Raw genomic sequence first — 27,241 nt, 5'->3', positions numbered from 1 at the left:
ATCCAGTTGACTTTAGAGCAGGGATTCTCAACCTTTTTTCTTTGAGGCCCCCCATAACATGCTATAAAAACTCCAAGGCCCAGCGGAGGAAGAAGGGAGGAACTTGGGGGGTGGGGGGGGAGAACAGATGCTCAGGCATAGATGTAGTTTGACTTCTGTTTTGGGTGGGCAGGGGCCATCAGGGCTTGAGGCAGCTCCGCATAGTGGGGTCCAGGGAGGGAGCACCATCTCCACGCCCTGACTCACTTCAGCAGGTCACCCAGCCTGTTTGGGTTGGGGAGGAGGGCACAACCAAAAATTATAACTCAAAGGTGGGGGGGCACAGCTCAAAAAGTTTGAAAACAGCTCAGGGTGCAGGAAGGGGGATAGCTAGGGGCTGTGTGCAGGCAGGGGGGTAGCTCGGTGCAGGGAAGTGGGTAGCTAGGGGCTGTGTGCTGGGAGGGCTCCCCTGCGGTCCCTGTTCCCTGAGGGCTCTGCCAACTATGGGGCCAGGTGCCCCGCCCAGGTGGCTCTTACCAGCTGTGTGAACAAAGGGGGCTGGGAGCTGAGGAGCAGCTTCAAGTCCCAGCAGCAGCAGCAGACGACGAGGAAACGCCATGGCTGCCTGCTCCATGGCACCAGCCAGAGCAGCAGCTGTCCCACACTGCCCGGCTCTGGCTTCCCGCCTCCGACCTGGCCAGAGGGCAGGGAGAGAAGGGGGTGGTGGAGCTGCCCCATGACTGCCCTGCTCTTGCACTGTAGTTTCGGGAGAGAGGGGCAACACCCCCGTGTTCCCCCAACTCTGCTCATTGTCTATGGGCTTCTGCCTCGGGGGGAGCACCAGGGCTCCAGAATTCAGCCCTGCTGCTCCTGGCTTCAGCCCTGCAGGGGGCACCGGGGATCGCGGCTTCTGGCTTCAGCCCTGCGGGAGGTGCTGGGGCTCAGGCTCTGGGTTTTAGCTGTGGGGCCCTGCGGACCCCCCTGAAAGGGTTCACAGACCCCCTGTTGAGAACTTCTGCTGTAGAGCACACCAAGCTTTACTTAGGGTGGCCTCCAACCTGAGCTAAGAGGCGGAGGAGTTGGCGGAGCCATCAGACACCCTGTTGGATGTGTTAACGGCAGCAGCTCTGGCGAGGGTCTCACTACCGGTGCATGACGGAGTATTAAGAATTGCTAAGTCACTCTGGCAAACCCCTTCATCTGTTCTGCCAACATCCAAATGGGTGGAAAAGTAGTACTATGTCCCTGCCATAGAGTTCGAATATCTGCATACCCACCTGCCTCCAGAATTGCTAGTAGTATCACCAGCCAACAAAAGGGATAGGCAGGGTCAGGCGAGCGCCACATCTAAAAAGAAAGACACAAAGAGACTTGGCCTTTTTGGCAGGAAAGTTTATCCGACCGCCAGTCTCCAGTTCAGGGTGTCTAACCACCAGTCCCTGTGGGGGAGATACAATTTTAAGTTATGGGATTCCCTCAATAAATTAAAGGACTCCCTGCCTCAGGACCCTGCCGCAGGAATTTGCGGCCATCCTGGAGGACGGCAAGCGGTGGCGAGGGGCTCTCTCCAGATGGCATGGGATGCGGCTGACTCAGCAGCCAGAGTCATTGCCTTGGTAATGAGGTGCAGTTTGTGGCTGCAATCCTCAGGTCTCTCCCAGGAAATGCAGTTGTCCACCCAGGACCTTCCCTTTGAAGGGAATGTGCTCTTTTCGGAGCAGACAGATGCAAGGCTGCATGGCCTGAAGGATTCTCAGGTTATCCTGAGTTCGCTTGGCCTTCACGCGCCGCAAGCTGCGAGGAAGCAGTTCTGGCTGCCTTCACCATCCAGGTCATGGGGGCTTCCTCGACAGTATGCTGTTAAGAGAAAGGAGAGGGACAAAGGGTTTAAACATCGTCGTCCCTCTTCCTCTCATTTGCCAGCCCAGTGTGGTCCCATGAGACATCAGGGAGGTTCGAGACAGGCATTTTGAAGGTGTGTACGAGAACTGTGCCCCAGTCGAATTTCAGGATTTCCGCCCCCCCCCACCCCCTTTATTTCTCAACCACTTTGTCCCTTTTGGTCAGCTTGATCTCAAGTAACCACAGAGTGGTGGGTGCTCAGCATAATATCCCTTGGCTACATCCTACAGTACCGTGAACAGTTTTCACTTTTATGGCTTCAGTTCCTATAAAGAATAGACACCAGCTACAGCTAAGGATGTTGAACCCGAATTAACAAAAAGTGGGTTAGGATTTAGAAAAACAATCTCTTTGCTAAAATATTACATGACTTTTTCTTCTCCAAACCATTCATGAAAGCTTCCTTGTAGGATAGCTTCAGTATTTTTATAAAGTAATGGTCAGTGACTGATAGGTGTGCAAAAAGTCATGCAGTAGGATAGTCTGAAAAAGTCTCCCCAGAAATAGACTTGTCCAGCTCCAAAACTGACAGAGCAGAGTCTATATGAAAGATTAAGTTGCCCAGTTCCTGAGAGCAAGGACTATAGAACCAGAAACTCTGACAGGAGTCCCAATCTACTCATCACTTTATAGTATCCAAAAGAAGCTGTAGTGTGCTATTGGGATTGAAATATGCGCCAAAAAAACAATACCCCCCAGCTTTATAGGTGGTTCATTTCATACTTTCAACGATCTTCAGAGAACATCTCATGAAATAAGTATTTGCATGTGTTGACCAGCCTCCACACCTCACAAGATTTGCATATAAGAATCTAGTACTTAATATGAGCCTCTAGTTCCCTGAGGAGCTCATCCAAGCACCTGATGGAAGCTTTAGTACCCAATATTTAAAACTACCTATTCTTGAATGGCCTCATTTGAGCTCCAGGTCAGGGTGCCAAGTATCCAACCAACTTTCTGCAAACATATGGGTTCATCATAAACCATGAAGTTATTCAGGTTTTTTTAAATTTTTACAGGCTTGCGATTGGAATTAGCTCCAAAAAGATTATTTCTTTGCCACCCTTACTTGCACTCAATAGCATATTAATAGATAACCCCTGCAGAGAATTCTTACATAGTAAAGTACCCTTAGCGAGAGTAAGGGTGACAAAATTGGGGTGCTCTTGCTTGTAAACTGAGCACATGAGATATACGTGTGGAACTCACTTTAAGATGTGACTGCATATTAGGATGATACCTTTCTGCAGGATTTCCCTTAGTAGTTATATTCTCTTGTGCTTGTGAAATCTTATCCGCATAGTCCAATGTAGCAGGAGAATAAGAAAATAACTTCTTACCAGGGCTGTCAAGCGATTAAAAAAAAAAAAAGTGACTAATTGCACGATTAAAAAAATTAATTGTGAGTAATTGCATGATTAATTGCACTGTTAAACAATAATAAAATACCATTTATTTAAATATTTTTGGATATTTTCTATATTTTCAAATATATTTATTTCAGTTACAACAAAATACAAAGTGTACAGTGCTCACTTTATTATTTATTACAAATATTTGCACTGTAAAAAAATAAATAGTATTTTTCAGTTCACCTAATACAAGTACTCTAGTGCAATATCATGAAAGTTTAATTTACAAATGTATAATATGTACAAAAAATAAATGCATTCAAAAATAAAACAATGTAAAACTTTAGACCCTACAAGTCCACTGTCTTACTTCTTGTTCAGCCAATTGCTCGGACAAACAAGTTTGTTTTTATTTCAGGAGATAATGCTGCCAGCTTCTTGTTTACAATATCACCTGGAAGTAAGAACAGGTGTTCGCATGGCACCGTTGTAGCCAGCATCGCAAGATATTTACGTGCCAGATGCGCTAAAGATTCATGTGTCCCTTCGTGCTTCAACCACCGTTCCAGAGGACATGCGCCCATGCTGATGACGGGTTCTGCTCAATAACGATCCAAAGCAGTGCGGACCGATGCACATTCATTTTCATTATTTGAGTCAGATGCCACCAGCAGAAGGCTGATTTTCTTTTTGGTGGTTCAGGTTCTGTAGTTCCCGCATCAGAGTGTTGCTCTTTTAACTCTTCTGAAAGCACATTCCACATCTCCTCCCTCTCCGATTTTGGAAAGCACTTCAGATTCTTAAACCTTGGGTCAAGTGCTGAAGCTATCTTTAGAAATCTCACATTTGTGCCTTCTTTGTGTTTCCACAATTCTGCAGTGGAAGTGCTCTTAAAATGAACAACATGTGCTGGGTCATCATCCGAGACTGCTATAACATGAAATATATGGCAGAATGCAGATAAAACAGAGCAGGAGAAATGCAATTCTCCCCCAAGGAGTTCAGTCACAAATTTAATTAGCACTTTTTTTTTTTTTTTTTAATGAGCATCATCAGCATGGAAGCATGTCCTCTGGAATGATGCCTGAAGCATGAAGGGGCATACGAATGTTTAGCATATCTGGCACGTAAATACCTTGCAGTGCTGGCTACAGAAGTGCCATGCGAACGCCTGTTCTCACTTTCTGGTGACGTAAATAATAAGCGGGCAGCACTATCTCCTGTAAATGTAAACAAACTGTTGGCTGAACAAAAAGTAGGACTGAGTAGACTTTGTTTTGTTTTTGAGTGCAGTTATGTAACAAAAAAATCTTCATTCGTAAGTTGCACTTTCATGATAGAGATTGCACGACAGTACTTGTGAGATGAATTGAAAAATACAATTTCTTTTGTTTACCATTTTTACAGTACAAATATTAGTAATAAAAATAATATAAAGTGAGCACTGTACACTTCGTATTCTGTGTTGTAATTGAAATCAATAGATTTGAAAATGTAGAAAAACATCAAAAATATTTAATAAATTTCAGTTGGTATTCTATTGTTTAACAGCGCGATTAAAAGTGTGATTAACTTTTTTAATCACAATTTTTTGGAGTTAATCTTTTGAGTTAAACTGAGATTAATTGACAGCACTACTTCTTACGTGAGTGAATTTCTACTATATTAGTAGAGATGATTCTCGTGTATGTAGTATGAGTGATTTTAATCTCTGAAATAGGGCTTCTAAATTATTACATGGGATGTTTCCAAGTGCAGATGTCTTAAGTATAGAAAGTTGTTGTAACCAGGAACTGACATCACTTTTCATTTAATTTATTTCTGTTTGAGGTGATAAAGGTTAAACTAGGTCAGCTCAAATAAGTTATCCTTTTCTTCCTGCTGCTGCTACAACATATTTACATGTTTCTTCCCTATATTCCCAGTTTGTCTCCCCTTTAGAAAAATTTGTGTTTTCTGATTCGCTAACTATAAGCTTCCTGTAATATTACTGCTTTAATTTTACAGCTATTGACAGTCTCATCCATAAGTTAAACACCTTTAGAGATACTGTGTAAGGTTTGTTAGAATGGCAGTGGAAGGCAACTAAAATAATCACTATGATTAAAAGAACTATGATTAAAATAATGGCAGAAAAGGCTCAGCACTTTACACCTGAGTTTTGGATGTCTACCAAGAGTATTTGTCCACTTGTGGATGGTGAATTCTTAACTTGGTGAGATAATGTAAAGTATCACTGATATGTCAGTGTCTAAATTTGACTTCAGTGGCAAGGGGGCTAGGAAACAATTACATCTTTGGATTTAGATACAAATTTTTAATCTCAAATACATTCATAAAATGATTGTTTCACCCTGGAGTTACAGATGTAAATGTAGTGTGCCGTGGGAATAAAACTGCCTAGGAGGCTGTAAAGAAATTGCTCTAGAATAGGGTTTTGCAAACATTGGTACATGTACTGTTGATGGTATGTGAGCTTGTTGAAATTGGTACGATAAACAATTTTTAAAAATGTGTTTGAAACTGAAAGTTGTCATGTACACTGCAGTGCACAAGAAAACTCCTGAGAGTGCATTTTGCTTCTTCTAGCTACTTTGTCATAATGGGGAATAACACTTGCCATCCATGCTGGCATAGTAGTTTTATTTAACGGTACGTTGTGCGCAGTGGCTGTGCAGATGGGTGCTGTACTCTCATCTGGCCCACAGCAGGCTGGATTTCTGCTACGCGAAGTCTTCAACCTTGTGCCAACCCACAAAGCTTGAGCCACTGAGGCAGATTTGTGAAGTTACCTATCACGTCGCAAGTGCTCCTCTCACCTGAAAAAAACACACGCATACAGGGCTGGTTAGAGGGGCTGCAAAACTGGGACTACCTGTGACTGCCAAGGTCAAAAGGCATCCACACAGGAAGCTGCTGCAATGCAGAGAGTTCCCTTTTCAGACCTTGCCCTGCAGGACTGGGATGCAGACCAATTCCTTTCTGTTTCTGCAGGGAAGTTGAGAGGTGGTTGATTGAGTGTGGTGGATAAAAGCCTGTGGACTAAGGAGTCAGTTCTTCAGCAGCAGAGTAGCTGGCTGGCTGCAATTTGAGCCTCCTAGCAGGGGGGGCCACTGTGCTGTTTGCCCAGCATTTTAGGCATTAAGGGGCCCTGCCTGGGTGAGAGTCGGAGCTGCTGAGGACCAAGAGGCCTCCTGGAGCTGAAGCTGCCTTTTGACCAGTTAAAGGACCCCATTGCCAGCCAAGACTTCCCTACCTCTCTACCCTTTCCTGTCTGAACCCTCTGTCCTTTTATGCACACACCTGTTTCATTAATGGCACTTTATTTTGTTTTCTTTGAGAGCTATACAAACATTTTGTATTTATCTTAACTTAAATTTTCTAGTGTGAATTTTGGCTTGTTCAACAATAGTCCAGATGAGCATTAGCAGGAACTTTGAACTTAAATTAGACAAGTTAAAAAAGTCAAGCCATTGAATGTAGTTCAGCCACATATCAAAATATATCAAGATGTCATTTATGACATTTGTTTCTTGTCATTTGAGTAAGACAAAAGACAAATAATGGCTGCTTCATCATATTTCTTTTGATGGATTGTCTAAAAACCTGAGATGTTTAAAAATGTTACAATTGAACATTTTAACCTACCTTAAGCGATTATGTTACAATAGAGTTTGGGAATACTTCTGTTAAGCCTATTAAGGCCTAAAATAAATGTGCACAAAAAGGACAAGTTTACATGTGGTACTTTGAACATTATTTTTCAAAGAAGATGGTACGTGAACTAATAAAGTTTGGAAATTGCAGCTCCGACATAGCTTTTTAAAAGAAGCTATTCATCCGGGTGTGGAAGTAAAATAGAAGGGAATATCTTACTGAAGGTGTACTAGGGCAATCTTTGCTAGGCACTGTTTTTCAATTGCAAAAAGGGGGGCTTTGAGAGGGGTTGCCATCCTTTTAATTGGTGTTTGAGAGGTGGATAGTGTAGTGTAGCAATCTAAAATACCAATATTGCCACGTATATGTGTTGGGGAATCGGGAGAGAGGCTTTCACTTTAAAAGTGAACCTCATTTCAATTTAATTTTTATGTAATTTACTTTTATATAGACAGCAGTCCAGTTATTCAGCTAAGAAAGATTTAAAAGTTTGGAGGAGAAAATAGGTATTAAGTACAACTAAAACTTAATTACAATAGCCTTGGTGCCTTACTTTGCATGCGTATACTTAAGGTTTATCTACACCAAGAGGCTTTTTTGCACTAACTTTTGTTTTTCAAATTAAAATATCCTGGGTCCACATGATGCAATTCTTCTTTCAAATTAACCAGCCAATAACTGAAAATTGGATAACCTACTTTGAAAATGGATTTAGTTAATTTTGGAATGAGTTAGTGTGTTAAGTTCATGTGAATGCATCTGTATTTTGAACTAAGTTGGCAGTCCAACTGCTATCCCACACTGCATGGCATCACACCAGAATCTACTTCTCTGTTTGCCTGTGTGCCCTATAATGCTCTGGAGTCATACGGATGAAATGTTATATCCCTATTTAAATGTTGCAACCAGGATCACCCTGTTTGTGATTATACACTCCTGGAGCCACATACCTTTCTCATTATTTTAGCACTGCTACAGCAGCCATGCCTCACACATCCTCATAGTGTCATGAAGAGGTGATATATTTCCTCACAATTTGGGGAGGGGAGTCTGACTCAATAGTTGACCCCTATATTTTAATAGTCCATGAGCCCCAGCAGGGCTGGCACCCACTCCCAAACCCCATTTCTCATCCTTTTCCCCACTTCCTCTCAGTTGACTGCTGTGGCCTCATCCACCTCCCATCCCATTCAAGCTGTTGACACTGTGTGATGGGTTTAAATAAAGAGACATAAATTACAGAACCAGATGTAATAAAAATAAGGTAATATAAAAAGTACTTTGAACAGTGGCCTGAACTTTAGCTATACATAGAATTTTGTGAGGTATACTTCCCAAAGTAAGGCATCTAAAAGGCATAGAAATTATAAGGCACTCAGCTAGGTGTAATCAGACTGCCAGCATTGCTAACCCCTTCTATTCTCAACAATTACTGCTGAACTCTATTTATTTTTCAGTGCACTTTGTAAATGTCTGTAGGTGACACAAAACAGAATTTAAGGCAAAGAAGCCATTCTGTTCTGGCATAAACATTGCACGGTGACTTGTATCCGGTTAATATCCTCCAAAACAAGCACCCCATCGCCCACCCCAATGACAAGCCCTTTACCCTTTCTGCCCACCCTGCCACTCACCACACCAGCAACCTATAATAAGAACAGGACCCTTATGCAAAGGGGAAGTAACATGGAAAACGTCTTGCCATTTTCAAGCCCATCCCAGTATGGGAAGAGGCTATAGGAATGGCCTTCCAAAACTGAGGAAATTTTTTTTCATTGTTGGCATGGAAACTGGAATTTGTACAGTATCTACTTGTTCTATTTCTCAGTTGCCCAGCTTCTGCAACTGAAGCCCCAAAACCCTGAAAGGATAGGAATGTTGTCTACTACAGAAAGCCTGACAAATCTGTGTCAAGAAAAGGAAGACAAGGATGAAATGTTTGACCTCTTGTCTCCTACACATGAGAGGAGCAAGAAGACATAGGACTGGAGGGAAGTTCTCATTGTAGAGAAGGAGAAAGAGCTGAAAGGGGAAGCCATAGAAAAAGACAGGGACCTGCAGAAGCAGAGCAGCTTTGCTGGAGAACATGTTAATGCAATGTTACCTCCTACAGCCATAATCACATCTCAGCCATGTTCTGCAGTCCATGGCAACAGAGCTTACTTTGGAGCAGCAGTATGCTTTCCAAAATTCCAGTCACAGGCACTTCTCTCCCCACTCCACACCCCCAGACAGAGAAAACAGCTAAATCTGGGACTCCACCTTCATGTGGACAACCACAAATAATGGCATCTTCCCTTGTCATTCTACACCTCGGGGAAAGACAACAGGCAGAAATCCCGCACCTTATCGTGTTTGTGAACAGTGCAACTGCAAATGTGTGCACTCAGTACTTTTAAGGATGTTTCATGTTTTCATTATTCTAAAATTTACATTGTTTAATTTTTGTGGTTTGTGTGAGTATGGTTAAAGTTTGCACAGACTTGTTCAGTTAAGGCTTTATTGTTTGCACTATTTGATATTTATTAAAGTTTTTAATGTAAACTTTGAGCTTTTCTGAAAAATAATTACACGTCCCTTAAATACAACAAATGATCTTTCAATAGACTGTTGTGCAAAGCCTTTATAAAACAATTGAGCCACAAAACACTACAACTAACACAATGCAATGAAACAAAACAAGAAAGCAAAATAAAATATCATTTCAGCATTTTCAGCCCTTAGGTCAAAGTAGGGAGCACACGGCATCCCTGACAATGTGGCCTCTGGTGATTTGCTGCAGTTTGCAGAGGAACGCTGTCTCACTGCTCATAACCCACTGAAAGTCTATTCACTTCTACCTCCCACATATCAGTGGGACTCTGTCCTTTGTTCTCACAGATGTGCAAAATACAGCAAGCAGTTGTAACACAGGGCAGATATTGCTCAGCAGCCTCGAGTCTTATTAGACATCCCCACTTCCCTTTCAGCCCTCCAAATGCACGCTCCGCTGTCATCTTGAAGCTTCTCAAGGTATAGAAGAACAAGTCCTTTCTCCTATCCATGTTCAGTAAAAGACTTGGTAAGCCACAGAAGCAGAGAGTAAGCTGGGTTTCCCAGAATGACACGGGGAATCACAACACCATTAATGTCCATAGTGATCTTGTTAGCAGAAGTTCAATTTTTCATTAGGGAAAACAGATGGGAGTTTCAAAAGATCCTCACATCATGGACCTTTCCAGAGCACCCCACATTAATATTGTTGAATGTGCCACAATAATCAAACAGGCCTTGGAGTAATACATGGAGAAATAACCCTTTTTATTTATAAATCTTAAGGCTTGATGCAGGGGGCAAAAATGGGTCCTGTCAATGTCCCCAGCACAATTTGGGAATCCCAAGCATGCAGATCCATCAATAACATCCTGAGCATTGTTGGCCCACCCAATCAGCACCTTCTTTTTGGTATGACACCTATATGACAGCTCCAACAGTCAACCTAACAAACCAAATTGGTTAGTCACTGACTGAAAGCTGTCAGGGTGTTGAGCTTCCAGATGGGAATGCCCACATATTTCTCCCTGTTTAGAGGAGCATTCATGTTGGTGTTCTGATGCTGTAGATTTGTGGTGAGCTCCCTGCAGATCTCTAGGAAAGTGGCCTTTGTCATCTGAAATTCTGCTGGTCATCCCCAGGATTCCATCACTTTCCTTTCCTACCAGTTACTGCTTATTTCACAATTCCAGAAACTGCTCTGCAGTAAGTGAAGTTGCTCCAAGAAAAGATCATCCACAAGTAGCTGCTTGACATCCTCCTTCTCCTTTAGCCAGATCAGCTTGGTAGTGTAACAGCTAGCCTCCAAAACAGCCATCACTTGGAAGCATGATCTCAAATACATGTGCAGCAGCCTCTGTGTATTAGTAAATGTCAGGATCATGGCATGCAGAAGTGATGCCGCCATGCTGGTTAACAGAGGTTTTGAAAATGATGCCAGGTTGTAAAAGGCAGTTAAATGATGGGATATCAGGGGAAGAATCATGGAAACTTGCAAGTATGATCCTAAATCCCAGAATTCCAGTGGCTTCTAACAGGTATTCTACACTATATCACAAGAAACATCCCGGAGTGCATAGAGGCCAGCATCGGGACAAAGCACCATAGGATACTCATCCAGAATACTGATTACTTATTTTGGAAAAAAAGTTAGTGCTTTGTGTACACGCTCACTGAGGGGGAAGCAGGTGACAGCTGGTTTTGTGGATGCAGTTATTGTAGTATGTTGTTACACAACAGTTTGTGCACAAAAACAACATTTGCAAAAACTTTCTCATTTTGGCAAGTCCTTAGGATTTCTTTATCCTTCATGACAAAGGTGAGGAGAGTTAAGGCCCTCATTGTCCAATTGAAACCACCTTTCTTGAGCTGTGATTGATCTACCAAACCATCTTCTAGCCAAAAGGAAAGTCTCTTCTCTGCCACATAAAACATCATTTACTGAGGACTCTGTTTTTATTATTGTAACAACAAGTACCTACAGGGAGGCGAGAGCTATTAGATCTTTTTAGTTAAGCTTTTTTCTATTCTCTGCCTTCTCGGTCTTTTATGAAGTCTTTACGGTGTGTACTGGTCCAGTGTAGTATGTCTGACAAACATTTCTTAGGCCATGACTACACTGGCATGTTTTACCAGTATGACACCCATTGCGGTTACTCTTATTCTGGTGAAAGAGCAACTTTTTTGGTTTAGCTTAAACCTCTTTCCAAGCAACATGTAGTGAATCAAAAAAGGCAGTCATACTGGAATAAGTGTCTGCATGGGGTGGGGTTAATGCTGGTACATTTGTTTAAATTCACATCCTAGTTTATACTAGCATAACTTTCCCCTGTAATCAAGTCTTTAGAATAACTTAAACTAAGTTTTACATCTCTTGCATGGAGAAGGTGGCATCCTTGGCTTTGAGAGTCAAGAAATGGTTTAGCTCCACCACTCTTTCAACACCATAGAGCAGTGGTCCCCAGAACGGTGGGCTGTGCAGGAACATCGAGGGGGGTGCTGCAGGACCCAGGCCAATCCCCACGTCGGGTGGGGAGGGAACACCACCCAGCCCTGCTCTGCTCCCAGCTCCACTCCGGCGCTGCTCCTGGCCACAGCTGCAGCTCTGTTCCCGGCCACAGCTCTGCTTTTGGCCCAAGGGGCCTCGGACACATTCCATTACTGATTGGGGGTGGGGGGGAGGGGTTTCAAGAGGAAAAGTTTGGGCACCAATGCTATTGAGGGTGATGTGAAAGTAGTACTCTTGTATTGGGTATCTCATCAACATTCAATTGTCCATGTAAGTGAATGTAGTGAGAAGCAAAAGTGACAAAACTCATTTATTTTTAACTATTTTCTGGCAGTTGTCCTTGAGATGGTTAAAGGGAAGCTGTCAAAGGTGCAGATCTCCCTTTTTTCAGTCCTTGTAAATTAAATCTAATAGACATATACAGATTTAGTTTGGAGTTTTTGTCTTCTGCTACTACTGTGTTTGACATCCGAAGAACAACTGACTCATGGTAATGCATCAGGATAAACTTGTATGTTCAGATCTAGATGCACATGCTGCTTCTAATTCACTGATTATGCACATGAATCCATGAAAACTGAATATGGTTTTTGTTCAGACACTACTGTGCTGTGGAAGGGCACATTTGCCTTACAGAAATCACTTTGGGGAACCTGAGGACATGTCTAAAGCTTTAGCCTGGTTATGCAACTTAATTGCAACACAGTCAATGCTACAAAATTTATCCTTCTGTATTCTAGTCAGGGGACAACCATGTTGTAATAAGGTCCCCAACTCAGTTTCTGTAGTGTAGGTGATGCCCTAAAACTATGCCATGTGCTTTGGACAAAAATCATTAAATAAGCAAAATCGAGTACAATACCTTCGTTTTTGTTTTTTTTTCTACAAAGAATAAGTAGATGTTAATCTCTCTAGTGTTAAAATGATTCCACTATAAGGGCAAGGCATTTTACTTCTGATGTCAAAGTTTGACAAATCTTCATTTAAAAGAAAAAAATACAGAAATATTAATTGGACTATCTTTCTCTGAAGCTGAACTAAATTTAAGGTGTGAAATAATACAGTATTTAGGATTGACAGTCTTCCATGAAGCAAAATGTGCATGCTGATATGCTAGTTCCTGTCATGTTGTGATTTGTGAAATTACTTTGGTGTAGATCTAACTCAACTGGTAGAATTACAGATGACTCTGAGATTGCGGTTAACTGTCTAAACTTTTTTTAAATCATAGAATCATAGGACTGGAAGGGACCTCGAGAAGTCATCTAGTCCAGTCCCCTGCTCTCATGGCAGGACTAAGTATTATCTAGACCATCCCTGACAGGTGTTTGTCTAACCTGCTCTTAAAAATCTCCAATGATGGAGATTCCACAACCTCCCTAGGCAATTTATCCCAGTATTTAACCACCCTGACAGGAAGTTTTTCCTAATGTCCAACCGAAACCTCGCTTGCTGCAATTTAAGCCCATTGCTTCTTGTCCTGTCCTCAGAAATTAACTATTTTTCTCCCTCCTCGTAACAACCTTTTATGTACTTGAAAACTGTTATGTCCCTTCTCGATCTTCTCTTTTCCAGACTAAACAAACCCTATTTTTCCAATCTTCCCTCATAGGTCATGTTTTCTAAACCTATAATCATTTTTTGTTGCTCTTCTCTGGACTTTCTCCAATTTGTCCACATCTTTCCTGAAATGTGGTCCCCAGAACTGGACACACTACTCCAGTTGAGGCCTAATCAGCGGAGTAGAGCAAAAGGATTACTTTCAGCGTCTTGCTTACGACACTCCTGCTAATACATCCCAGAATGATGTTCGCGCTTTTTTTTTTTTTTTTTTGGCGCAACAGCGTTATACTGTTGACTCATATTTAGCTTGTGGTCCACTATGACCCCCAGATCCCTATCCACAGTACTCCTTCCTAGGCAGTCATTTCCCATTTTGTATGTGTGCAACTGATTGTTCCTTCCTAAGTGGAGTACTTTGCATTTGTCCTTATTGAATTTCATCCTGTTTATTTCAGACCATTTCTCCAGTTTGTCCAGATCATTTTGAATTTTAATCCTATCCTCCAAAGCACTTAAAACCCCTCCCAGCTTGGTATCATCTGTAAACTTTGTGTACTCTGTATGCCATTATCTGAATCAGGGGTTCTCAAACTTCATTGCACCGCAAGCCCCTTTTGACAACAAAAATTACTACACGACCCCAGGAGGGGAGACTGACGCCTGCGCTCGCCCGAGTCCGATCACCCTGGACGGGGAGGACAAAGCTGAAGCTCAAGGCCTGTAGCCTGGGGCCTGTAGCCTGAGCCCTGCCACCCAGGGCTGAATCCCTCGGGCTTCAACTTCCGCTCCAGGCGGTGGGGCTCAGGCTTCGGCTTCAGCTCCGAACCCCAGCAGTCCTAGCAATAGCAACCCCATTAAAATGGGGTCACGACCCACTTTGGGGTCATGACCCACAGTTTGAGAACTGCTAATCTAAATCATTGATGACAATATTGAACAGAACCAGACCCATCACTGATCCCTGCGGGACCCCATTCATTATGCCCTTCCAGCATGACCGTGAGCCACTGATAACTACTCTCTGGGAATGGTTTTTCAACCAGTTTTGCACCCACCTTATAGTAGCTCCATCTAGGTTGCATTTTCCCAGTTTGTTTATGAGAAGGTCATATGAGACAGTATCGAAAGCTTTACTAAATTCAAGATATACCAGGTCTACTGCTTTCCCCCCGTGCCGCCCCCCCCCCCCCCCCCCCCATCCACAAGGCTTGTTACCTTGTCAAAGAAAGCTATCAGGTTGGTTTGACACTATTTGTTCTTGACAAATCCATGCTGACTGTCACTTATCACCTTATTATCTTTTAGATATTTGCAAATTGATTGCTTAATTATTTGCTCCATTATCTTTCCGGGTACAGCAGTTAAATGGACAGGTCTGTAATTCCCCAGGTTGTCCTTATTTCCCTTTTTATAGATTGGGACTATATTTGCCCTTTTCCAGTCGTCTGGAATCTCTCCTGTCTTCCGTGACTTTTCAAAGATTATCGCTAATGGCTCAGATATCGCCTCAGTCAGCAACTTGAGTATTCTAGGATACATTTCATCAGGCCCTGGTGACCTGAAGACATTTAACTTGTCTAAGTAATTTTTAGCTTGTTCTTTTCCTATTTTAGCCTCTGAGCCTACCTCATTTTCACTAACATTCACTATGTTAGATGTCCAAACACCACCAACCTTCTTGGTGAAAACCGAAACGAAGTCATTAAGCACCTCTGCCATTTCCACATTTTCTGTTATTTCCCTCCCTTATTGAGTAATAGGCCTACCCTGTCCTTGGTCTTCCTCTTACTTCTAATGTATAATAGCTGAGATGTTGCTATGTTAGCCGTGGAGTCTTGATAGGAAAAAACACGAATGAAATTCAGTGCTTGATGGATTCTGTTTTTGTTATGCAGATTGTGTTGAAGCCTAGTTATAGGTTGATCTTGATATATTTTATAAAGATCTTTGTATAATTACCTGATTACTTATCTGGATGTGTATATTGTGGGGGCAATACTGGTTTAATTGTGAACTTCTGTAACTTAAAATGGTTTGTCCTTACTAAAGGCATTTGACTGAAATATTAAAAATAGTACTAGAAAGGAGGTCAATTTTTCTCATGTTCCATCTCTAATTTTATATATCAATATTTTTTATAACTAATGGGTCTTTTTTCAGATATTTCACTGCTGACCATGCAAATTAATTGTCTGATAAACCTATGGCAAAAATTTATAGTGTCTTCGGTATGCATTCTAAAACTGCATGATAAATGGCTGTGTTTGGGAACTTACATTATTTTACTATATATTTATCTTAAGGCATACTTGACAAATTTACTTTGACTTTACAATATCCCCACTTTCCAATATAAAATGACAATTACTGATGGTGGTATGGTCAGTCATGTTTCTGATCTTGACAGGTGCATTTTGTTCAGTCTCCTGTAACTTCAAAAAACCCCTGCTATTCGATTATAAATTCTTTGTTTGGCAGTGTTGGTTTTAAATAAATTTTCATTTATAAAAATATCAACTTAGCTAAGGTTGCTAGAGTGAATAGTATAACCTTTATAGAAAATATCTAGGAACTATTTCAAAAACAAAAATACTGAATTTTAATGTATGCACATGATAAACTAAGGCAACATTCTGTTGCGCTTACAGTTAATGATTTACTTAGTATTAATGTCAACATTTACATTATACATTCCAATTACATTGTTTGATTCTCAAGGTATGTATGAAAACTGTTAACCTACTCGTCACTAATCTGTGGCTATCATGTCCCATGAAAAGTGCATATTGATGCGTATATTGAAAATTCACTGGTACTATACATTTTGTGAATTAGACCTAATGTGGTTATGGGAATGTTTCTGGTGAATTTTCACATCAATATTAAGCAAATGCATAAACTACAACAATAATAAAATGTTACCATAACTGATCACTTACATACTTCTCAAGGTTTAGCTTGAACAGCAGTAAACTTACTAAATAAGGGCAAGAATTAGAGTATAACTACCTTAACTGTAAATTAATGCAGATGTACATTGGGGAATTTCAATTAAAGAAATATGGACAAAATGCAGTTTTAGTTAAACTGGTGTGACTGTAGACATAACTATTGATATTACTGTGGTTTTAAGCTGATGTAATGGAAGCAGAATAAGGTCCATGTTTTCTCAAATAGATAAAGGTAGAAAGTCGTCTATTCTGGAAATCTCTTACCATGTTTGCATACAAAACTTTGTGGTCTAAGCCCATAAAATCTTCTAATAATGCAGTTCTACTCTGTAAAATGACTTTGGTATCACACAGGTACATATTTTTGGTGTTAATGGCTTTAAGATCAACTCCGATCAGTTTACATGTAAAGATTTTGTTTCAAACTGCCAACCCTACAAACTCACTGTGGAATCTGAGGATATGTCTACACAGGGATTAAAAAACCCATGGCCGTCTTGGGTCAGCTGACTTGGGCTCGCAGGGCTCAGGCTCCAGGGCTGAAAAATGGCTGTGTAGATGTTCAGACTTGGACTGGAGCCTGAGCTCCTGGACCCTGTGAGGATGGAGGTGTGATGGGCTCCCCCTGAGTGCCACCTGGACCTGGGGTACCACTGAGTACTGTGACCCACCAGCCTGGTCTCCCTCTCACACTGTACTGCTGTGACCAGCCTGCACTTTCACTAGCATACATACAGGTAGGGACACACCCAGCTGCAGTTTACAAGCAGGCTCTCTGGCCAGACCGGGCATAGGAAGGTTACTTTCCAGTTCTCAAGCACACACTACCACTGGAGTATAAACCCCAAATTATACCATTTTGCGCTGCAGAGGGAACTTTACAGCGTGAGGGAGGGGGTGAATTTTATGAGCTTAATCTGGAGAGGAATATGCAACAGCCTTTTGCCCCGAATTATGATTCCCACACACCTTACTCCAACTCACTGGTTTGGACAGAGCAAAAACAAGTTTATTAACTACAAAAGATCAATTTTAAGTGATTATAAGAGATCAAAGCAGATTAGTTTGCATTTTTTGTTTATTTGCTAGGTAAACATAATATACTAAATAGATTGGATATGAATAGCAGATTCTCACCTTAAGGGTATGTCTACACTACGAAATTAGGTCGAATTTATAGAAGCCGGTTTTATAGAAATCGGTTTTATACAGTTGATTGTGTGTGTCCCCACATAAAATGCTCTAAGTGCATTAAGTCGGCGGACCGCGTCCACAGTACCGAGGCTAGCGTCGACTTCTGGAGCGTTGCACTGTGGGTAGCTATCCCACAGTTCCCGCAGTCTCCGCCGCCCATTGGAATTCTGGGTTGAGATCCCAATGCCTGATGATGCAAAAACAGTATCGCGGGGGGTTCTGGGTACATGTTTTCAGGCCCCTCCGTCAGAGCAACGGCAGACCATCGATTCGCGCCTTTTTACCTGGGTTACCTGTGCAGACAACATACCACGGCAAGCATGGAGCCAGCTCAGCTCACCATCACCATATGTCATCTGGGTGCCGGCAGACGTGGTACTGCATTGCTACACAGCAGCAGCTAATTGCCTTTTGGCAGTAGACGGTGCAGTATGACTGGTAGCCGTCATCGGCTATCTGGGTGCTGGCAGACGTGGGGCTGCATTGCTATACAGCAGCAGCTCCTTGCCTTTTGGCAGTGGATGGTGTATTACGATTGATATCCATCATCGTCATATTCCTCAGTGAGTTCGGTCAGAGGCACCTGGGCAGACACGTTTTGTCTCCTGGAGACTCAGTCCTGCCGGCAGTCCTATTGAACCGTCTTGACGATGATGGCTAGCAGTCGTAATACAGCATTTTCTGCCAAGCACCCAGAAGATGCCGATGGCTATCAGTCATGCTGCACCGTCTGCTGCCAGCTTAAGATCTAAAAAATAGATGGACCAGATTTGTTCTGTATTCATTTGCTTCCCCCTCCCTCCGTGAAATCAACGGCCTGCTAAACCCAGGGTTTTGAGTTCAATCTTTGGGGGGCCATTCTGTGTGCCAGTTGTTTGTGTTTCTCCCTGATGCACAGCCACCTTTGTTGATTTTAATTCCCTGTAAGCCATGTCGTCACTTGCCCCTCCCTCCCTCCCTCCGTCAGACAATAGTTTCGCGCCTTTTTTCAGCCCAGATGCCATAGCACTGGGATCATGGAGCCCGCTCAGATCACCGTGGCAATTATGAGCACTATGAACACCACGCGCATTGTCCTGGAGTATATACAGAGCCAGAACATGCCAAAGCAAAACCAGGCAAGGAGGTGATTGCAGCGCGGCGACGAGAGTGATGAGGAAATTGACATGGACATAGACCTCTCACAAAGTACAGGCCCCAGCAATGTGCAAATTATGGTGTTACTGGGGCAGGTTCATGGCGTGGAACGCCGATTCTGGGCCCGGCAAACAAGCACAGACTGGTGGGACCGCATCGTGTTGCAGGTGTGGGACGATGCCCAGTGGCTGCGAAACTTTCACATGCGTAAGGGCACTTTCTTGGAACTTTGTGACTTGCTTTCCCCTGCCCTGAAGCGCCAGAATACCAGGATGAGAGCAGCCCTCACAGTTGAGAAGCGAGTGGCGATAGCCCTGTGGAAGCTTGCAACGCCAGACAGCTACCGGTCAGTCGGGAATCAATTTGGAGTGGGTAAATCTACTGTGGGGGCTGCTGTGATCCAAAGACCTGCTGATATCAAGGGTAGTGACTCTGGGAAACGTGCAGGTCATAGTGGATGGCTTTGCTGCAATGGGATTCTCAAACTGTGGTGGGGCGATAGACGGAACCCATATCCCTATCTCGTCACCGGAGCACCAAGCCACCGAGTACATAAACCGCAAGGGGTACTTTTCAGTGCTGCTGCAAGCCCTGGTGGATCACAAGGGACGTTTCACTAACATCAACGTGGGATGGCCGGAAAAGGTACATGATGCTCGCGTCTTCAGGAACTCTGGTCTGTTTCAAAAGCTGGAGGAAGGGACTTTCTTCCCGGACCAGAAAATAACCGTTGGGGATGTTGAAATGCCTATCATTATCCTTGGGGACCCAGCCTACCCCTTAATGCTTTGGCTCGTGAAGCTGTACACAGGCAGCCTGGACAGTAGTCAGGACCTGTTCAACTATAGGCTGAGCAAGTGCCGAATGGTGGTGGAATGTGCATTTGGACATTTAAAAGCGCGCTGGCGCAGTTTACTAACTCAGATAGACCTCAGCGAAGCCAATATTCCAATTGTTATTGCTGCTTGCTGTGCGCTCCACAATATCTGTGAGAGTAAGGGGGAGACATTTATGGCGGGGTGGGAGGTTGAGGCAAATTGCCTGGCCTCTGATTACGCGCAGCCAGACACCAGGGCGGTTAGAAGAGTACAGCAGGGCGCGGTGCGCATCAGAGAAGCTTTGAAAACGAGTTTTGTGACTGGCCAGGCTACGGTGTGAAACTTCTGTTTGTTTCTCCTTGATGAACCCTCCGCCCCCCCTTCACTCTACTTCTCTGTAAACTAACCACCCTCCCCTCCCCCCTTCGAGCACCGCTTGCAGAGGCAATAAAGTCATTGTTACTTCACATTCATGCATTCTTTATTAATTCATCACACAACTAGGGGGATAACTGCCAAGGTAGCCCGGGAGGGGTTGGGGAGGAGGGAAGGAAAAGGACACACTGCAGTTTAAAACTTTAAAACTTTAACACTTATTGAAGGCCAGCCTTCTGATGCTTGGGCAATCATGTGGGGTGGAGTGACTGGGTGGCCGGAGGCCCCCCCCCACCGCTTTCTTGGGCGTCTGGGTGAGGAGGCTATGGAATTTGGGGAGGAGGGCTGTTGGTTACATAGGGGCTGTAGCGGCGGTCTCTGCTCCTGCTGCCTTTCCTGCAGCTCAACCATACGCTGGAGCATATCAGTTTGATGCTCCAGCAGCCGGAGCATCGACTCTTGCCTTCTGTCAGCAAGCTGACGCCACCGATCCTCTTCAGCCCGCCACTTGCTCTCTTCAGCCCGCGATTCAGCCCGCCACCTCTCCTCTCGTTCATATTGTGCTTTTTTGCACTCTGACATTGACTGCCTCCACGCATTCTGCTGTGCTCTGTCAGCATGGGAGGACATCTGGAGCTCCGAGAACATATCATCCCGAGTCCGCCGTTTTCTCCTTCTAATCTTCACTAGCCTCTGTGAAGGAGAAACATTTGCAGCTGGTGGTGGTGAAGGGAGAGGTGGTTAAAAAAGACACATTTTAGAGAACAATGGGTACACTCTTTCACGTTAAATTTTGCTGTTCACATTACACAGCACATGTGCTTTCGTTACAAGGTCGCATTTTTCCTCTTATATTGAGGGCCTGCCGGTTTGGTGTGAGAGATCACTCACGCAGTGCCAGGCAACAGATTTCGGCTTGCAGGCAGCCATGGTAAGCCACAGTCTTTTGGTTTTTTTAACCTTCTTAACATATGGGAATGGTTTCAAACAGTAGTTTCCCATACCAAGCACCCGTTGGGTTGGCCATTTAAAATGGGTTTGCAATGTAAAAGGAGGGGCTGCGGTTTCCGGGTTAACATGCAGCACAAACCCAACTACCACCACCACCACACACCCAATTCTCTGGGATGATCACTTCACCCCTCCCCCCACCGCGTGGCTAACAGCGGGGAACATTTCTGTTCAGCCGAGCAGGAACGGGCACCTCTGAATGTCCCCTTAATAAAATCACCCCATTTCAACCAGGTGACCGTGAATGATATCACTCTCCTGAGGATAACAAAGAGAGATAAGGAATGGATGTTGTCTGCATGCCAGCAAACACCGGGACCATACGCTGCCATGCTTTGTTATGCAATGATTCCAGACTACGTGCTACTGGCCTGGCGTGGTAAAGTGTCCTACCATGGCGGACGGGATAAGGCAGCCCTCCCCAGAAACCTTTTGCAAAGGCTTTGGGTGTACATGAAGGAGAGCTTTCTGGAGATGTCCCTGGAGGATTTCCGCTCCATCCCCATACACGTTAACAGACTTTTCCAGTAGCTGTACTGGCAGCGATTGCCAGGGCAAATTAATCATTAATCATTAAACACGCTTTTAAACCATGTGTAATATTTACAAAGGTACACTCACCAGAGGTCCCTTGTTTGCCCTCAGGGTCTGGGAGCACGCCTTGGGTGAGTTCGGGGGTTACTGGTTCCAGGTCCAGGGTGATAAACATATCCTGGCTGTTGGGGAAACCAGTTTCTCCGCTTCCTTGCTGTGAGCTATCTTCATTGTCTTCTTCATCATCATCTTCCTCGTACCCCGAACCTGCTTCCCTGTTGCGTGATTCTCCATTGATGGAGTCAAAGCACACGGTTGGGGTAGTGGTGGCTGCACCCCCTAGCATGGCATGCTGCTCCGCGTAGAAGCGGCATGTTTGCGGCTCTGCCCCGGACCTTCCGTTTGCCTCTCTGGCTTTTGTAGGCTTGCCGTAGCTCCTTAATTTTCACGCGGCACTGCTGTGCGTCCCTGTTATGGCCTCTGTCCTTCATGGCCTTTGAGACCTTTTCTAATGTTTTGCCATTTCGTTTACTGCTACGGAGTTCAGCTACCACTGATTCGTCTCCCCATATGGCGAGCAGATCCCGTACCTCCCGTTCTGTCCATGCTGGAGCTCTTTTGCGATCCTGGGACTCCATCATGGTTACCTGTGCTGATGAGCTCTGCGTGGTCACCTGTGCTCTCCACGCTGGGCAAACAGGAAATGAAATTCAAAAGTTCGCGGGGCTTTTCCTTTCTACCTGGTCAGTGCATCTGAGTTGAGAGTGCTGTCCAGAGCGGTCACAGTGAAGCACTGTGGGATAGCTCCCGGAGGCCAATAACGTCGAATTCCGTCCACACTACCCCAAAGCCGACCCGCAAAGGCCGATTTTAGCGCTAATCCCCTCGTCGGAGGTGGAGTAAAGAAACCGGTTTAAAGGGCCCTTTAAGTCGAAAAAAAGGGCTTCGTCGTGTGGACGTGTCCAGGCTTAATTCGATTTAACACTGCTAAATTTGATCTAAACTCGTAGTGTAGACCAGGCCTAAGAGATGATATAAGCAGGCTGCAGATTCTTAAGGGGCAAGCTGCACTTAGTACTTGCTTTACAGCTTGGAATCCCCAGGTGTTTCATTCTCAGGCTAAAAATCTCTGTAGCTTGTGTCCAGCACTTCCCCCAGTTCAGTCTTTGTTTCTCAGGTGTTTCCAGGGTTGTCTTGTGGGGAGCGAAGAACCCCAAATGATGTCATTTGCTGCCTTATATAGCTTTTGCATATGGCGGGAATCCTTTGTTTCAAAGCTTGCTTCCCAGACCGGTCGGTGGAAAATTACTGACATCCCAAGATGGAGTCTAGAGACGTGGTCTCATCACACGTCCTTGTAGAGCAGGGGGGGCAAACTACGGCCCGGGTACCGCCAGCCGTTTTAATCCGGCCGCCCAGCTCCCCCTGGGGAGCAGGGCCTGGGGCTTGCCCCACTTCGGTGCACCGGCGCTCCAGCCGGGGAGCAGGGTCAGGGGCCGCTCCATGTGGCTCCCAGAAGCAGCGGCATGTGCCCCCTCCAGCTCCTACGCATAGGGGCAGCCAGGGGTCTCCGCTCTGCCCCAAAAGTCCCATATCTGGCTGTCCCCTATTCAGGAACTGCAGAAGATTGCCATAAGACAGCTGCCTAAAGACTCCTTTGCAAGTCCTGATCTAGAGGGGTCTTCTGGAGCCGTGGCTGGAGAGATTCTGTGCAGCTCAGCAGCCTGGGTGACTGCCATAACTTTGGCCCCTGGATATATCTAAGTTATATCAGACACCTCACCAGTCCACAGAGCAAATCAGGGAGGGCACCAAGATAGTTTAAAGGGTCACGGTGGTAACTTGCCAGGAATTCAAGGGTTGCACCATATTTGCATACACATTTATGTAGGATTTTAGTCTGAGGCAGTTGCATTTTTTCCTTATATACTCTCTAAAGTATTATAAAACATATTATGAAGGTCACAGGGATATGAGGATCAATAAGAATGGTCACTGCTTTTATTTGTAAGCCAACTGATATGGTCTACGGTAAATAATTGCTGTGTTTTAATGCAGACTTTTTTCGTCATTGTAGTGAACCATATATAAGGCAACCCCCATCTCAGTATATTTGGAACACTTTAAACAGATCACTTCATGTACAGTGCTGCTCATTAGAAGACCACTTCTTTAGCCACTGTTTTTTCTTAATCTCTTGAGTGGTACCTCCAGAGGCTTCACAAATAGCACCACTCTTATCTAACTTTCAACTTTGCTTGGCAGGCAAAGAGTGGTTAGCTGTCTAGAGTGGAGTCCATGTTAAACCTTGCAATTACCTGCCAAATGAGTTTAAATAAGCTTATCTCCTTGTTAAACTACCTATATCTACTTAGCACCCCCAAGAGCTCTCTAATTTTCTCCCTGCCTGCTATGCACAGAAAGCCACTCCACCAGACATGTTAAAGCTCAGAGACAGCCTTTTGGATTGTGGGTTGTAAACAACTTCTGATATCCAAGCACACACATTCACAATTTACAAGGTTATTCCTGATGAAATGGTCATAGAAAAAGCATTTGACACTGAACTCTGAAGCTTAATGATAGCAAAGTAACACCCCACTGAGAGAAAAGGGGACAGTACATACTTCTCAAAGTCCAAAAGAAAACGGTGTCTTGGCTCACATCAGAAAGTTCATATAGTTAAAAGAAGTACAAAATTAAACCTTAAAATTATGCAGAAATTGACAGCCCCCAGGTTTTCACCACAGATTTGGGGCAGTGTTGGGACTTGGCTTAAAAGGAGAAGTTCACTTGGCCTTCTGATGAGTAGCTAAGTGTTGTTGTATCTCTTAAAAACAGATGAAACATTTAAATAATCAAAAATGGCTACAGGAAAGTAATTAAAGCTCAATTGTATTAGGAAAAAAATCACAGTAAATATTTGAGACTTAAAATTTACTTACAAGTATTTACTTTGTCATTGTAGGTGGTAATAAATTGTGCCATTCCAAAAGGATTGAAGTACAATCAAGCTACACAGACCTTCCACCAGTGGCGTGATGCTAGACAGGTGTATGGTCTTAACTTTGGCAGTAAAGAAGATGCCAATGTCTTCGCAAGTGCCATGATGCATGCCTTAGAAGTGTTGAATTCACAGGAAACTGGTAAGGCTTTTAAACTTTTTATCTGACTGGAAATTGTTCAAATATAGAATTTAGATGAAAAATTTAAACTGAAATCTTAATTTCTTGACCTTTCAGTGCCAAGTTTTGTGATTCTTAATGCACACTGGGTTTTTTAGTAGAGAAGATACTATTTATTTAGTATGGATGGGCCTCCAGAAACCTCAGTTGATTGTGTATTTATATGCCTAAACTCTCCTACCAGCTGGTGAATGTCTCAGCTTTGACTATCATTCACACAAGTACCATTCCTGAGAGCAGTTCATCTATCACTTGTAGAAATGTGTAAAATAAATTAAATATTAAATCTTAATTTTTCTTTCCTCAAGATGTTTTTGAGGATTTTCCTTTCTAGAGAAAATGTTGTGAATTTTATACAGATTTCTTTTTTTTGTTATATAAGATCTTAATTTATTATGAAAAGGGGAAATCAAATGAAGAAAATCTAACCTCTCTTCCCCAATCCTGGGAGTTTAGCCCCCATGGATCCAGTGCTTTAAGTTGGTAAGCTTAATAGGCACATTGTTGTCTTAATTCCAGTTTCTCACTTTTAAAGAAGCCACTAGTAACAGGGAGTAACAACATCCTGGCTTCTTGAGCTATATCTGCAAGGTTTTCTGAAGGAATCTTTAGAATTTAAGCCGAACCTAGATGTGCTGTCTGAAATAGTGTAGAGAACAGTTCCTGCCAGATTGTTAAAATTTTTAAGGAAGATTTCAAATTTAGAACAGTTGGAAATGCTATTGAAAAGTATCTGTACTACTTGTCAGTTTCAGACACTTGGGTATTCTTCATTTCATTTGGTTAGATTAACAATTGTATGTAATAAACAGAAATTATGCAGTAAATTCCAAATGGCAGTGAAATGCAAGTCTTGGATTGTATTCCCAGTTTATAAACTTGTAAAAGATATTGAAAGTTTGTAGGACACTTAAATGAAACGAACTGCTTTTTTTAGCCCTAATCATAAATCAAAAATACATTGCTTTAGTGTATAGTCTTTACACATTTCATAGTTGATCAAATTATTTTGTGTGAATTCTTAGTCAAAATAAAGAAGATAAAATTCTTGCCTTAAACCTTCATTGGGGGGAATTTGGATGAGGAATGAAGATGATATTTAATGTCTTCAGTTACAATGTGACCTTAATTAGCAGTATGCTGGCAGGAAGGGAGAATGGAAAAAGTTCAAAATGCAAGAGGGAAAAGTGAAAGAAAAATAGCTGGTATGCAAAATTTTGCTCAGCTGTTTACCTGTGGCAATTTTTTTGGTAAGCAAGTAAAATTGCTTCCTCTTTATGAGAATGAGCAAGTAGATGTTTTGCATGTGATGGTACATTTTCATGATAATTCTTCAAGGCTCAGTCACAGTAATAATTTATTTTTCCAGGGTTTTTTATATTTTCCCTGCCAGATACTCATGCATGTATAAAATTGTTGTTCCCCACCACCAAACTTGCCCTTGATTCTGTAGTGAGTCATAACTTGTTTGTGCCATTAAGGAGAGACCTCTTATTTCAACCCAAATATTTTGTTTGTGAAAAGGACAAGGAAATTACAGCAACATGTAAACTGTGCGAACAGTTTGAAATAGAATAGTTTTGGCATGCTTGCCCTTTGTAAGATGTGGCTACTCAGAAAAGTGATTTTTGTTTTAGTCAACAAAAAATATTACCTGTGTCTTCAAGTGAAACCCACTTACTTATTTAGCCAACCAAAACAATTTCTTTCTACTACTAGCATTTCAAATACTATGTTCTGCTTCATACATCAAGTAAATTGTTAGAGAAACTTTGATTATATAGAACTTTTGATGTGTGAAAAGGGTAAGGCCTAGAAGAATCAGATTGTCTTGAGCACAAAAATGAAAGAATTTAGTAGTAAACATAATGCTAAAGAGAAGATTGTGTCTTTTATTACACTGTTTCCCTGTATACATGTTCCTTATTTTGTAAATAGTATTCTTTAGCTTCATACCTTTTGTTCCTTAAGCTTAGTTGAATATAAAGTCAGATTGTGACCTATTTAAATATAAGAAAATAAAGCGGGAATAAGTAGTCTAAATTCATTCTGACCTAAATATTTCACTACATTTTAACAGTTAAATAAAAATAGTCAGTTTGCACTTAGCTCTGAACACAGCTAGCATACTTAAATACTGCTACTAAAATGTGAATGGTAGCAGCATAATCCCTTACAACAGCCTTCTTATGAACATGCTACTGTAGCTACAGATAGTTTGCTATCAAGGATAAGTTGTTGATACTAGTGATGTAAGAGGGGAAAAAAACAGCTTAACTCTTTGAAGTTTGTCAGGCTAGAACAGGGGTCGGCAACCTTCGGCACGCGGCCCATCAGGGTAATCCGCTGGCGGGCCGCGAGACATTTTGTTTGCGTTGACCGTTCGCAGGCACGGCCCCTCCGCAGCTCCCAGTGTCTGCAGTTCGCCGTTCCCAGTCAATGGGAGCTGCGGGAAGCAGTGGCCACTTCCAGATGGGCCATGTGCCGAAGGTTGCCGACTCCTGGGCTAGAAGATAGGAAAAACATCTTTTAACTTACAAAC

At 43.0% G+C, this 27,241-nt stretch overlaps 1 protein-coding gene across 1 annotated transcript in view; it reads left to right on the top strand.

The window, feature by feature from the left end:
- ENAH (ENAH actin regulator) overlaps positions 1-27,241 on the top strand; it is a 183,342-nt gene that overhangs the window by 74,862 nt on the left and 81,239 nt on the right. The window contains exon 3 of the mRNA XM_065401940.1: positions 24,483-24,660. Coding sequence (XP_065258012.1) covers positions 24,483-24,660 — 178 coding nt within the window. The remainder of the gene's footprint in view (positions 1-24,482; positions 24,661-27,241) is intronic.

Source organism: Emys orbicularis, chromosome 3 (genome assembly GCF_028017835.1).
Source record: "Emys orbicularis isolate rEmyOrb1 chromosome 3, rEmyOrb1.hap1, whole genome shotgun sequence".
Taxonomy (NCBI): domain Eukaryota; kingdom Metazoa; phylum Chordata; order Testudines; family Emydidae; genus Emys; species Emys orbicularis.
This window is presented reverse-complemented; position numbering and strand designations above follow the sequence as displayed.